This window comes from Rhincodon typus, chromosome 38 (assembly GCF_021869965.1).
Source record: "Rhincodon typus isolate 14 chromosome 38, sRhiTyp1.1, whole genome shotgun sequence".
Lineage (NCBI taxonomy): Eukaryota > Metazoa > Chordata > Chondrichthyes > Orectolobiformes > Rhincodontidae > Rhincodon > Rhincodon typus.
In genome coordinates, this window is record NC_063369.1 from 11452237 (window position 1) to 11464498 (window position 12262).

The 12262-nt window shown below is 37.7% G+C and overlaps 1 protein-coding gene across 3 annotated transcripts in view; it reads right to left on the minus strand.

Moving 5' to 3' along the window:
* LOC109916534 (MHC class II regulatory factor RFX1-like) overlaps positions 1 to 12262 on the minus strand; it is a 100855-nt gene that overhangs the window by 74103 nt on the left and 14490 nt on the right. For all 3 annotated transcript variants that reach the window (XM_048618000.1, XM_048618001.1, XM_048618002.1), the window contains exon 2: positions 4114 to 4451. In XM_048618000.1, the coding sequence (XP_048473957.1) occupies positions 4114 to 4402 (289 nt within the window). In that variant the 5' untranslated portion in view covers positions 4403 to 4451. The remainder of the gene's footprint in view (positions 1 to 4113; positions 4452 to 12262) is intronic.

The following is a 12262-nucleotide window of genomic DNA, read 5'->3' on the forward strand; positions in this document are numbered from 1 at the left end:
TCCAATTCAAATTTTACCAACTGCTGTGTGGGATTTGAAACCATGACCCCAGAGCATTAGCCTGGCCTTCTGGATTAATAAACCAGTGACATGACCACCAATATCATCACCTCCCCACTATAATCTACTCCAAAACTGAGTCAGAACCAATATTCGAGTGTTCTTATTTGAAAGGCAAAAGTATTCATGAAGTAATAGAGACCACCTCAACTACTGAAGAAAGGATAAAAAGAAATGAACTGAGGAGTGAGACTAATTGGATTGCTCTTGCAGACGGTAACACTGGCAGAAGAAATTAACATCACAAGTTCTTCTCAGTTTGTAGTGGCTGTCAGGGGTGTACATAAAGTGAAAATATGCATTTGTTGTTTCATTGATCAATATCTAGACGATATTTGTTTACAGAAATGCCTATATACACAGTATATTGGCTAGCTTGTTGTAGTTATATAACTTCCACCTCAGCAGTAACAAGCTTTCACTTTTCCTCAGCTATTAAATGTATTACATGAAACATGATGTCTGAAGTGTGAACCTGAGATAGAGTGAAATTTCAAAGCTGTAAGAGAGTTAGCTACTATAAAACAAAAGCAAGAAAGAATTAAAACCATAAACTCCAAATTTGGTGTGTTAGGCTGTAAATTTTCCACCCATTGCTGCTGTGGAAATGAAAGGCAATGAGACAGTATTGGAATTCTGTTCAATTCAGTGGCAAAAGTATGAGATAGTCACAGAATTGAATAAAAGCACAGCAAATAAGCGTAGCAATCCTGTTATAAGTAATGGAGAGAGAGTGCTGCAAACTGTACTGCTGGAGAGATGTCAGCAGAAAAATCATTCTAGGCCATAGAACAGGTTGGTATCATCATGTCTAAAGGTGATAAATGATTTGAGACTGTTAGAACAATGATTACTGAAGGATAACATCAAGTGAACACAAAGTTTCAGGCAGACACCGGTGCTTCTTGCAACCGTTATGAACTTTGCAGGCTTATATGGAGTGGTTCAAGATGATGACACAAAAATGAAACCCTCCAGGGCAAGGTTCAGACTATATAATGGAATGATACTCATCCCAAGAGGACAGGTTAGACATATAACCACTGACTGCTGATCCTAGAAGATTACAAAGTTTTCTTGCAGGTCTTGAATGTCTTCATGATGAACATTATCTCAAAGTAGACAAGTGTGTGAAACCATCTCATTTGCTGACAAGAGCACCAATTGCTATCAAATACACCCTGAGACACAAGATAAAAGAAATGTCATCATCTCAGAAAGTCCTAAAAATTGGAAGAGAAGATAAGAAGGCCAAAAAAGTTGTCTGTGAAGAACTAGCAACCAACGATGAGCAGTGAAAACAGAAGCATTCATCACATTCAGCAGAAGATAAAGGCACAGAATAAGGAGGAAAAGATGCAATTGAAGATACCTTAAGTCAAGTACAGAGATAAATGTACTGACAGCAAAAGGACTTTGTCCATATCCTAACAAGGTGAAATTTGGAGCAGAGATGCAGTGACCCAGATGTAAAAGCACAGCAACATTTGTTTTGGATTTGTGAACTATCCAGTAAAGTTCTTGCCTCATTTGTCATCAGAGTGTGAACCTCTATGCAACTCACACCTGATGGTGGGTAGTGGTATTTTAGCATAGAAAAAGCAGCAACTTTCAAATCAAACAAACTAGCAACAAGAGCTCAATGTGATCTGGAAGTCATCAATCCAGCAAAGTTATTGTATGAAGGACAAGCATCTCGCTTTGATCAAGCACTCACCATGGGAAAAACACTTCCCTGGAAAGGAACATTACCCCAGAAACGAACAAATACAAACTGACAACTTGCATGTATGTCAAATGCATGTGCAGAGACAGGTGAAATGGGACTGAAAGAATTAACATACAGTTTTGTCAATGAATAACAAAATACTTGATGGATGCTATGTAATTGCAAATAATAGCCAGGTAAACATTTTTTAATGAAAAGGGGGATGTTTAGAGAAATGCATTTATATATTGCATATAGCTGCCTTGCCATAGCCATGTGAACTCTATCTCTGTTGTAACTTGCCTTCACTTCAGTTCATTGCAGTCATTAAATACATCACTTCAAATAATATTTAAGTACAATGCTCTGGTGTTCAATTTACAATAAATTCATACTAGTCAATACATACTAAACAATACACTGTCTCGTTTGCAATATGTTCCTCTGAAACAATATTTTGCAATTACTTGGAACATTGACCATGAAACTAAACCAAGCTGCTTTTTCTAGTCCAATAATATTTCAGGATATTCATCTGTGGGACAACAGCTGCTGTGGATTCAGTTAAATATCAGAAGAGTTCAGCAGCTCTGAATTAGCTCTCAGACTATTTTGAAGTTGCAGCCACCAATTAAAGGAGCAGCTCCAGGACAAACAAGGTTACTCTTGCTAGAGTAGTTTCCTGCATGGTAAAAAGGAATGCCCAACCTAGCAACATTCTGTGAAGTCAGGAAATTGGCCTTTTAATAAAATAAATCTTCGAAGTCTGAGCAAATAAAATAAAAGGACATGTGTTTTTCTTTAACACAGTTCTATAAGCTCTTCTGTTTCACATTCAGCACAATAAAGGTCAAAGAGTTCCAAGCTGCCCATACAATATATGACAAATAAACACACAGTCAATTTAAAATTTGAATTTCTTTACTCCATTTCCAGTTGGAAAATAGTCGGACTTAGAGCTCCAAGGCACAACCAAAAGGATTTTGCAAAACAATTTATTATCAGGCTATTATGGAAGAAGTGAATGAGGAACAAAAATAAAGAAAAGTAAAATGGATTCAGAACTGAGGCAGTTGTAGTAGCAATGCGCTCAGGTACTGATGCTGATGCCATTATGGTACTTTCAGAGTTCATACTTAAAGCTATTAAACAGTATATTTTTAAAAAATCATCATTTCAATAGTTGCAATTTCTCATTTAGTGAAATGCCATTTTATATTAAATGACATATAAACTTTCTCGACTTTAGGAAATTAGCTGATCAAAACTCCTGTTGAGCAACCTGGAACTGAAGTAATGACATTGGAGAGAACATCTGAATCCTTGTGCAACCAACAATAAAACAAAACAATATATTTGTCACTGGCCTATTGGTTGTAAAACTGAAATATCTGTCAAACACAGGTAATGTTTTCCACGGTATACATCAAGTAGGTAAATGGAATTTTGCTACAGTAGCCACCATACCATTTTCAGCTACCTTTGAAATCCATTCTTAAAAAAGTACTGACTGCTAGCTGCCTAATCACTTTACTTTCTAATTATATCAGTTGCATCCTTAATTAACTTTCTCCAAATTGCTAACACTGTTCATTAATTATACATTTTTTTTAAAAAATTGGTTTCTTTTTAAGTTTATAGAAGTAATGAGAGTACAGTATTCTCTCAATATTCACAAAATACTCAACAATTCCTGAATAATGTTGACCAATGTACAAAATCCCACCAGTTCTTTTTTGGTTCAAGTTGCTGGTCAATCTTTACAATGCTAAACTGTGTTCATGCACACTTCTCCCAGACAGACACTACTGTTATGATGTGGCTATAACCTCCTACTCCTTAAAATCCATCAAGATCAATAAAAGCTATTGGTTTAGAAAAAAATCTGTTGACTCATAGTACACTGTTCCCTTTTTCATTTGGGTTCCCTAGTTCTTGTATTGCAGGACCCTTTTAAGATTGCTATGAAGCTAAACATATTTTCAAGGGAATGGTGGTTGCACATCAGCCTGTTATTTGCACTGTTCTGTAAGTTCCACATTGCTGCACAGTCATGTGCATGCGCAGTCTCAAGGCAACATTGCTAGGACTTACCCTAACTGGACTCACAGATCTGATATAAAGTTTTTGCCAACCCTAACCTCATGAAAACATCTCAATTGTCAGATTATGCCTTCAAGACTTTGCAGGGCATCATAGTGTATAATTTGTAGTCTTAAAACAGGGCAGTTATACAGACTCAGACAGCAATGATAGGAACAGACACATGATACTTTTCTTGGATACCTGAACTGAGGCACTAACAGGCCCATTCGTTACCTGTGCAGATTGTATGTTGTACTCACCTGACACTGTAACCACAATGTACTGCTGTGGTGCTGTTACTGGTGACAACTGAGCAGAAGGCTGTTGTTGTTGCTGCTGTGATACCTGTAGCTCACTGACATATTGTTTTTGGGATGATGGTGGTTGTTGCTGCTGTTGTTGTTGTGATGGTTGTGCAGCAGTCTGCAAGTCCGTGACATACTGTTGTTGAGTTGGTTGTTGCTGCTGTTGCGACTGCGGCTGTTGCTGCTGCTGTTGAGGCTGTTGTTGAGCTGGTGGGAGTTCTGTAACGTAGGCCTGTGTTGCCATACCAACCCCTGCAGGTGGTACTGTTAAATGGCACTCTCCACTTTGCCCACTATGAAAACAAAATAAGAAAAATCAGTGGATTATTTACAATAATCAAAAAATGGAACTGGCTACTATCAACTAATTTTAGTTACCATCATACACTACATTTAACAATAGAAATGGCTATTTTATGCAAACCATGTCATAAATAGAATTTAAACTGGCACATGTATTTTAAACCACCTATGCACGACACATTTGGTTCAAATATGAGCAATTTAGAATAAAAACGGCAGCACTAAGTTAACAATCAACTAACACAATCTCCAATTGTCCCATTCTTTGTTCGGAAAGATTTGCTATGACTCCTTTTTAGTCATAGGAAAAATTTGTTAAACTAGCCTAGTTCTGCAGATTTGAAACTCTCATCAGCCAATTCTCCTGTTCTTTCTTTGCCAGTAGTTGGGATCTAAAAGGACAAAAATTGGAGAAGGCTTGGAAAGAAAATATTTTTTAAGAGCATGTTAACCTCTGATTTTTGCTTTATCTTCTTTGTGTTCTCCTAGCTGCACAACCTGACTGTGAAAGAGCAAGTGGATGAATTACTTCAATGACATTTCAACTACCCATCAGCAGGCTTAGAGCAGCCTAGAGATGACTTCCTATCAATTTCTCTCTGTGCCTGCAAATAATAAAACACTCAACATCTCCCACAGAAATGATGAGTCTGAAAATGATAAAGGAAGTAACTGAACCCTATGCCATATTATTCTGAGGTTGCCCCACTTTAGTGTTTCACCATATTACCCTGTAGTGAATCAATAAGCCTTTAAAAGGGTAAACAAATTCATGGATGAGATAAGGATTTGCACATCAAGCAGAAATAGTCTATAATTCAATATTCTAGCTGCAATCACACTCATCTAGCCTTGCTGCTGGTTCAAGTAAGAACATAAAAAGTACAGTTGATCTCCGCAAACATTATCCAGAGGCAACAGAAGTATAATTTCTACTTCTGTTGTACCCAAATCACGACCTTCATGTTACAATAACACAACCCAAAATAAAACTCTTCAAACAAACCGTCTGTTCAATGATTAATGTAGATATTTCACGTGTAGGTGACATGTGTATTCATAATGGAACTCATTTTGGCAAGGGCCAAGAAGTTACTTTTTGCGACTAATAATAAAATCAGCAAAATATTTAAATTGTGGCCCAACATCCAACTAGTAGACATGATTTAACTTATAGATAAACTTTATTTATCAGTGTTTTCCCTCACATATACCTTAATTTTAATCAATAACACTGCCACACACCTCCTAGCTCTACAGCTGCAGGAACAGCCTGTTGTGGACTTGTCACAGGACAACTAGAAGATGATTTCACAGGGCACCCTAGGCTCATGGCAGAACCTATACAGAAGACAGAATCCATTGATATTAACCATCCTGGCATTCTGAAGCAAGATGGAAACCTGTTACTGGATTGACAGAAATATTTTTCACTGCTATCAACACCCAAAAGAATTCAGACCAAGAATAGAGATCGAAGATGCGGTACATGCACCAACATAGAAGCCACCACTGGGAAGGGAGAACCAATGACCAGAGTTCCAGGATATGGTCAAAAGAAATTGCCTGGTTCAGAGATCCAGGATACTACAAAGAAGAAATTGACTGTTTCAACAGGAAAGATATCCTCCATGAAGGACATCCAAAAGATTAAAGATCCCCCAATCTGTTGTAACTTTCCGACCTCACACTGTCAAGAGCAGAATCAAAGAAAACAGTTTTCAAATTCAAGGTCTATGAATTTTCCAAGTTAAATTCTAGGAAAATAATGAAACCTCCAGATCATCACAAGTTGTGAAGTTAGAAGCTTGGTTGGAGATGTAGTGCTAAATGAACTAAACTACAGTACTAATATTGAGACAAATAGCTTGGGGGACATATACAAGGGACTTATACAAGAGAATGCCTTAAGCATTATGCTGTTACAATAGTGAACTGGAGTAAGATTACAAAAAAGAGTAAGACCTCCTTCCAGGATTTCCTCAGGTCCTCTGTGACAATGTCCATCATCACAGAGTAGCTCATATTTGGTTGCAAATATGCAATAAACTGCACCTTATTTAAACAAGAGCCTATCCCTCATTAGACAAGTGGTTTCTCTTTCTACCATATCACATCCAGTGGAGTCGGTAGATCACTAACCTAACACAGGACAATGACTACCAACCTATCCATGGTGAGCAAGTGCAGACACTTCCTACATCAAGGTTGTCAGTGGTTAGGATCATTCATCCAACAGACAGGAGGGTTATTCTGGTCAGGTTTAGTCAAGATGGATTGGACCAGTATTACACAAGTAGTGGGCAGGGTTAGTCAGGTGGTTGGAGGTTGTATCTAGAATGTCGAAAGAAAGTCAAGGAGGGCAGTCCAAGCGATTGGGAGGTCAGTTTTGTAGTTATCCAGGAGTTGGACTAGGATTTCTCTGTCTAGAATTTCCTGGCTAATTATTCAGTTAAGTATGTTGCAACTCTCTGAAGTCTTTGACTCATAATTCATTAAGAAGCAGAGAAATTTTCCATCAAAAGTTCAAATTTTTCAGGCAAGTCCTACAGAGATCAGCATGTCAGGACTTATGTGGAGCCCTGACTTGCATCTCAGGTCCTACATCTGGTATCCAATGTTCTGGACCATAATCAGAATCATATTACAGGACCATATAATATTTCTGTAAAGTATCTCAGGACATTTATCACAGTAAAGGCATATAAACACATGGTTTTGTTGTTATGATATTTGTCTTTGGCAGCCTGCCACAGAATGAAAGAAGTTTCTATCTGCTTAGTGTAATTGTTGATCACAGCTAACAACATTCTATTCATCAATGTAGTTCAGAGAGCAAGAACTTGGCAGATGGAATATAATGTGGAGAATTGTGTGGTTATGAAGAATAGAAGAGCTGAATATTGTTTAAATGGATAAAGACTGCAGAGTCCTCATCCATCAATCAATCTCAAAAAGCGAGCATCCATGTTCATAGGGTAATAGGGAAGACAAATGGAATGCTGACCTTTATGTCAAAGGGAATGCAGCATAAAAGTAGGGAGAGATTGCTAAAACTATACACGGCACGAGTCAGACCAAAGCTGGAATACTGTGAAAAGCCCCTTATCTAAGGAAAGATATACTGGCATTGGAGGCAGTCCAGAGAAGGTTCACTAGACTGATACCAGGTTTGGAAGGACTGTCTTATGATGAATGGTTGAGTAGATTAGAACACTGAGAGGCAACCTTGTTGAAACATACAAGAATCTTAGGGGACTTGACAGTTGTTTCCCCTGATTGGAGAATCTCAAAAGACAACACTTCACTTCTCCACATTGAACTTCATCCGCCACCTATCCACCCACAGTACCAAAGTGTCAATACCCTGTTGAAGTTCTATAGTGTTCTCCTTACTTTTGTGTCATCCAGCAACTTTAAAATTGTCCCTTGCACACCAATATCTAGATCTTTTACATTTATCAATGATTCCAATACTAACCCCTGAGGAATTCCACTACAAACCTTCTTTCAGCTTGAAAAATATTCATTAACCTTTATTCTCTGTTTCCTATCCCTCAGCCAATTTTGCATCCACATTGCTCCTGTCACTTTTATTCCATGACCTATAACTTTCCTCAAGTCTGTGTGACATTGTATATCAAATGCCTTTTGGAAGTGTATGTACACCACATCAACAGCCATCCTCTCATCAATCCTCTGTTACCTCTTTAAAAGGTCCAACAAGTTAATTAGACATGATTATCCCTTTACAAATCCATGCTGACTTTTCTGAATCAATGCAGAATTTTTTAATGTGACTTAATTCTGTCCCAAATAACTATTCTAGAAGATTCCCCACCACGAAAGTTAAACTGATAGGTCTGCAGCTGTTGGGCTGATCTTCACAATCTTTTTTGAACAAGGCCATATGTTTGCCATTCTCCAATTCTCTGTCACAACCCTGAATTCAAGGAATATTGAAAGCTAATTGTAAGCACCTCTGCAATTTCCACTCACTTCCTTCAATGTCCCGGGATGCACCTCATCCAGTCCCAGTCTTTCATCAACTTTAAGTACCAACAGCTCTTTCAATAGTCCTCCTGATCAATTTAAAACTCTTCTAGTCATCAGGTCTATCACCATGGTCTGGGCAGCATTGCCGTGTTGGTAAAGACAGATAAAAAGTATTAATTTAACATCTCAGCCATGCTTCTTGACTGGAAGTGTAAATCCCCTTTCTGCTCCCGAAACAGCCTCCCTCCTCCTCTTATCATCCTTTACTTATTGATGCACTTAAAGATGACTTTGGGGATTTCCTTTTATGTGATTTGCCAGTCTAGTTTTCATAATCTCTCTTTGCTTCTCACACTCGCTTTTTCACTTCCCTTCTGAACTGCCTGCATTCAGTTTGGTTCTCAACTATACTTACTACCTGACACTTGGAACAAGCATACATTTTCTTCTTAAACTTGGCTTATATATCTTCTGCTAACCAGAGAGCTCTAGATTTATTTGTCCTACCTTTCCTTTTTCAGGGCATACACCTTGACTGACAACCTCAGACAATCTCTTCTGTAATCATTGTTCAGTGACTGCTTTTCCTGCCAACCTTAGGTTCTAGTCTATCTGGCACAGCTTTATTCTTGCCCCATCAAAGTCCACGAGCCACCAGTTGATTATTCTTGCTGTGATTGACCAATGTCATTTTCTAACATTATCCAAAAATCTTATGGGAAAATGATTACTGTTCTCTAAATGATACCCCATTATCACTTGATCTGCTTGGCCCACTCCAATCCTGACAGCTAGGTCTAGCAGTGACTCCTTTCTTCTTGGACTGGAAATGTTGTAATGTAATTTACAGTGAACTAATTTACGGAAAGTTTGTTGATGCTAATTTAAATGTTTAAAGCCTTAGAAGTGCACTGGAAATAGGAAAACTGCCTGTACAATTTAACAGCTTCTGCATAATATCCAATTTTAATTGCTCCAACAGTAGTGACCATACCTTCAGTTGTCCAGGCCCTGAGTTCTGGAATTACCTCCCTACATCTCTCTATCCAACTTTCCTCCTTTAAAACCCTCCTTAAAACCTCCTATTTGACAAACCATTTGGTCATCTGACCTAACATCAGCTTATGTGGCTCAGTGTAGCAATGCTTCTCCTTAAAGAGTCTGGAGACATTTTATGAAGTTAAAGGTGCCAGATAAGTATACAGAGCTGTTCTTGTAAAGTGTTTTTCTTCATTTTCAATTCAGATTATTAAAAACAACAAGAGTAGCATGCTTAAAACAAAACATACTTCAAACAAACAGCTCTGAAACATCACTGAATAGCATGATAAGCCACCATATAAGGGGGAAATCATTTTTACAGTGAGTGTTTACGTGACATTGATATTTTGAGTTGTGTTAAACAGTGTGAATCAAGCATACCATCATCAATTACACTCAAAATATAGGCTTCAATAATTGCTTGCAGGTGAGGAAGAAGCTGGCTTGAAACAGAAACCCAGAAAAATGGGTTTAATGGCAGAACGTGATTAACATGTTTTGTTTACACTTCCCACCCAGGTTAAGAGGTTGGCTGTCTATTGAGATTGAAGGGATAGAACTTCAGCGCTAAGTAACCGCAGAGAAAGGAGAGAGGGAAAGAGAGAATGGAATCTTCAGGTGGGGAGAGTGCTAAGAAGGGTCACGGAGGTAGCCAATCACATTCCCTATCGTGCAGGTAAATTAGATTCAAATAGAAAGATATTTATCACATGAGCGAGCAGTCCTCATCTCCCTTCAGCCACCTGTTTCCCTGAGACTACTGTCTGGGCTTAGATTTAAAATGGTCATTAATTTTGAGGCGCACTGTCTCACAATAGCTCCTGTAATCAGGTTGGTTGTTGTGTGACCTAGTTTACCTTCTTTAAAACTGTAGGATGGAAATAGTTTGAAGTCAAATTTCAGCTTTTTACACTTATACATAATACCTGAGCTAGACCTACCTGTTTTGGGAGGTTAAAATACTCATGGCTTGGAGAGATAGAGTATAAACCAGATTTCACTTGCTCCTTGAATGAAGAATTTGGTTTACTGCATTAACTGCAGAAGTCAATATTCTGTAGTTCATAATTATCTTTAACATGCCAGAGTCATACACGGAAGAACAAAACTTGGAAGAGAATGTCTAGGCACGGCATATTGTAAGAAAATACTTTCAAAATCATTGAAAGTTGTACTTGAAAATATTTACCTAATTATTTGTTAATAACAACTAAGCATGGTCACATGCCTTCTCTGAACAATCTAAATGTTCTGTGATATCGTGCCCCTTTTTCTAGTTCAAGTAGTTGGTGGAACCATAAAGTAATCTTTTCATTCATGGGTCACAGACTGTTTTGAAGGGACTAAAGAGAATAATACCAGAAAAAATTGAATTACAGCTACTACACTTGAGTGTTTTATCACCTCTCTTCACAATTTTTTCCTGGGCTTACTCATAAGACATGCAAATAGATGTAATATATTTAGTACCGATGAGTGCAGAGTTTGCTGCTGCAGCCTGATTCTTGTTTGTCTGCCCCTTCTTTTCTCATTTATTTTTTGAGTGTGCAATGTCAACATGTCTATCACAGAGGCACCATTTTGGCAAATGGCATTGTACCACACGATGATTTATTCTTTATAAGCCAGGAGATGAAAACAAGCTTAACCGGTCTATTGTCAGTCATCCTCAATGGATATCTAGACCATCTCAGCTCTGGCATGACTGCAACTTAGAGATTTAACATCAATATGGGATTTGAGAAGCATATGATTGGAATCTTGTGTTTCCCTTGTAATATTCATGATGGTGCTAGGATGGTGAGGTGAAACAATTGAAGACTTTTGTTGTACCTTTTTGCAAACTGCAAAAGTTCACAACGATCAAATAAAGACAATGAATTCTACTGTATTTAAAATAAAACTTTTACTGCTTTGAGCAAACTAGCAAAATAATTGTTCAGTGGCTCTCCCAGACATTTTTTTCCTACAAATAACAGTATTGCTCATATAGTCTTCCACAGTCCTTTTCTGCAGATATTCCCTTCCTGAGTAGAACTTGTGGATATATTGGACGAATCTAAACTTCAATCACTATGTTGAAAGTTGCCGAACGACAACACAGGACAAAAAGGTGATATGCACAGGGGGATGACACTGGTCTTTGGTGCCTAATCAATCAATGACACATAACTAAAAATAATCTAATAGTATTTCATACACAGGCCCCTGTACAAATTAAATGTACAAAAAAAACCTGAACAAGATTTACTTTGGTCATAAGGCATTCCATTAGATGCTGGATCAGTCCCACGTTAAAAGTCTGAAGCCAAGATTTAGTTTAATTCATTTAAGTACATGACATTGTCAAAAGATCTCAGTCTTTGTTCCAGAAAACAGCAACATGGACAATCCTTATACCACTAGATCATTAACAGAAATAATTCAGCAAGTGAAGTTGTCAAAGTGTCTATGTTGTGAGTAACTGAGGCTGTTTTTCTCTCACATTTTCTAATAGGGCATTTCATCATCCTAGCTAATAACTTCTATTGCTGTCATTTTGGTGGTCAAATTCTCGTCATTCATCTTAACACTTCCTTGTGCCTTAATGCAAAATTTTGTTTGATAATGGCCCCATGAAGAACTTATCACATTTTAATACAGTAAGGTGCTCTGTAAATGCATGTGTTTACACTTCTGAAACCTTGTTGAATACTTTCTGGGAACAACTTGATTTAACACTCCGTTATCTTCTACACTTGTTATCTCAAAAAATTCAACAAGT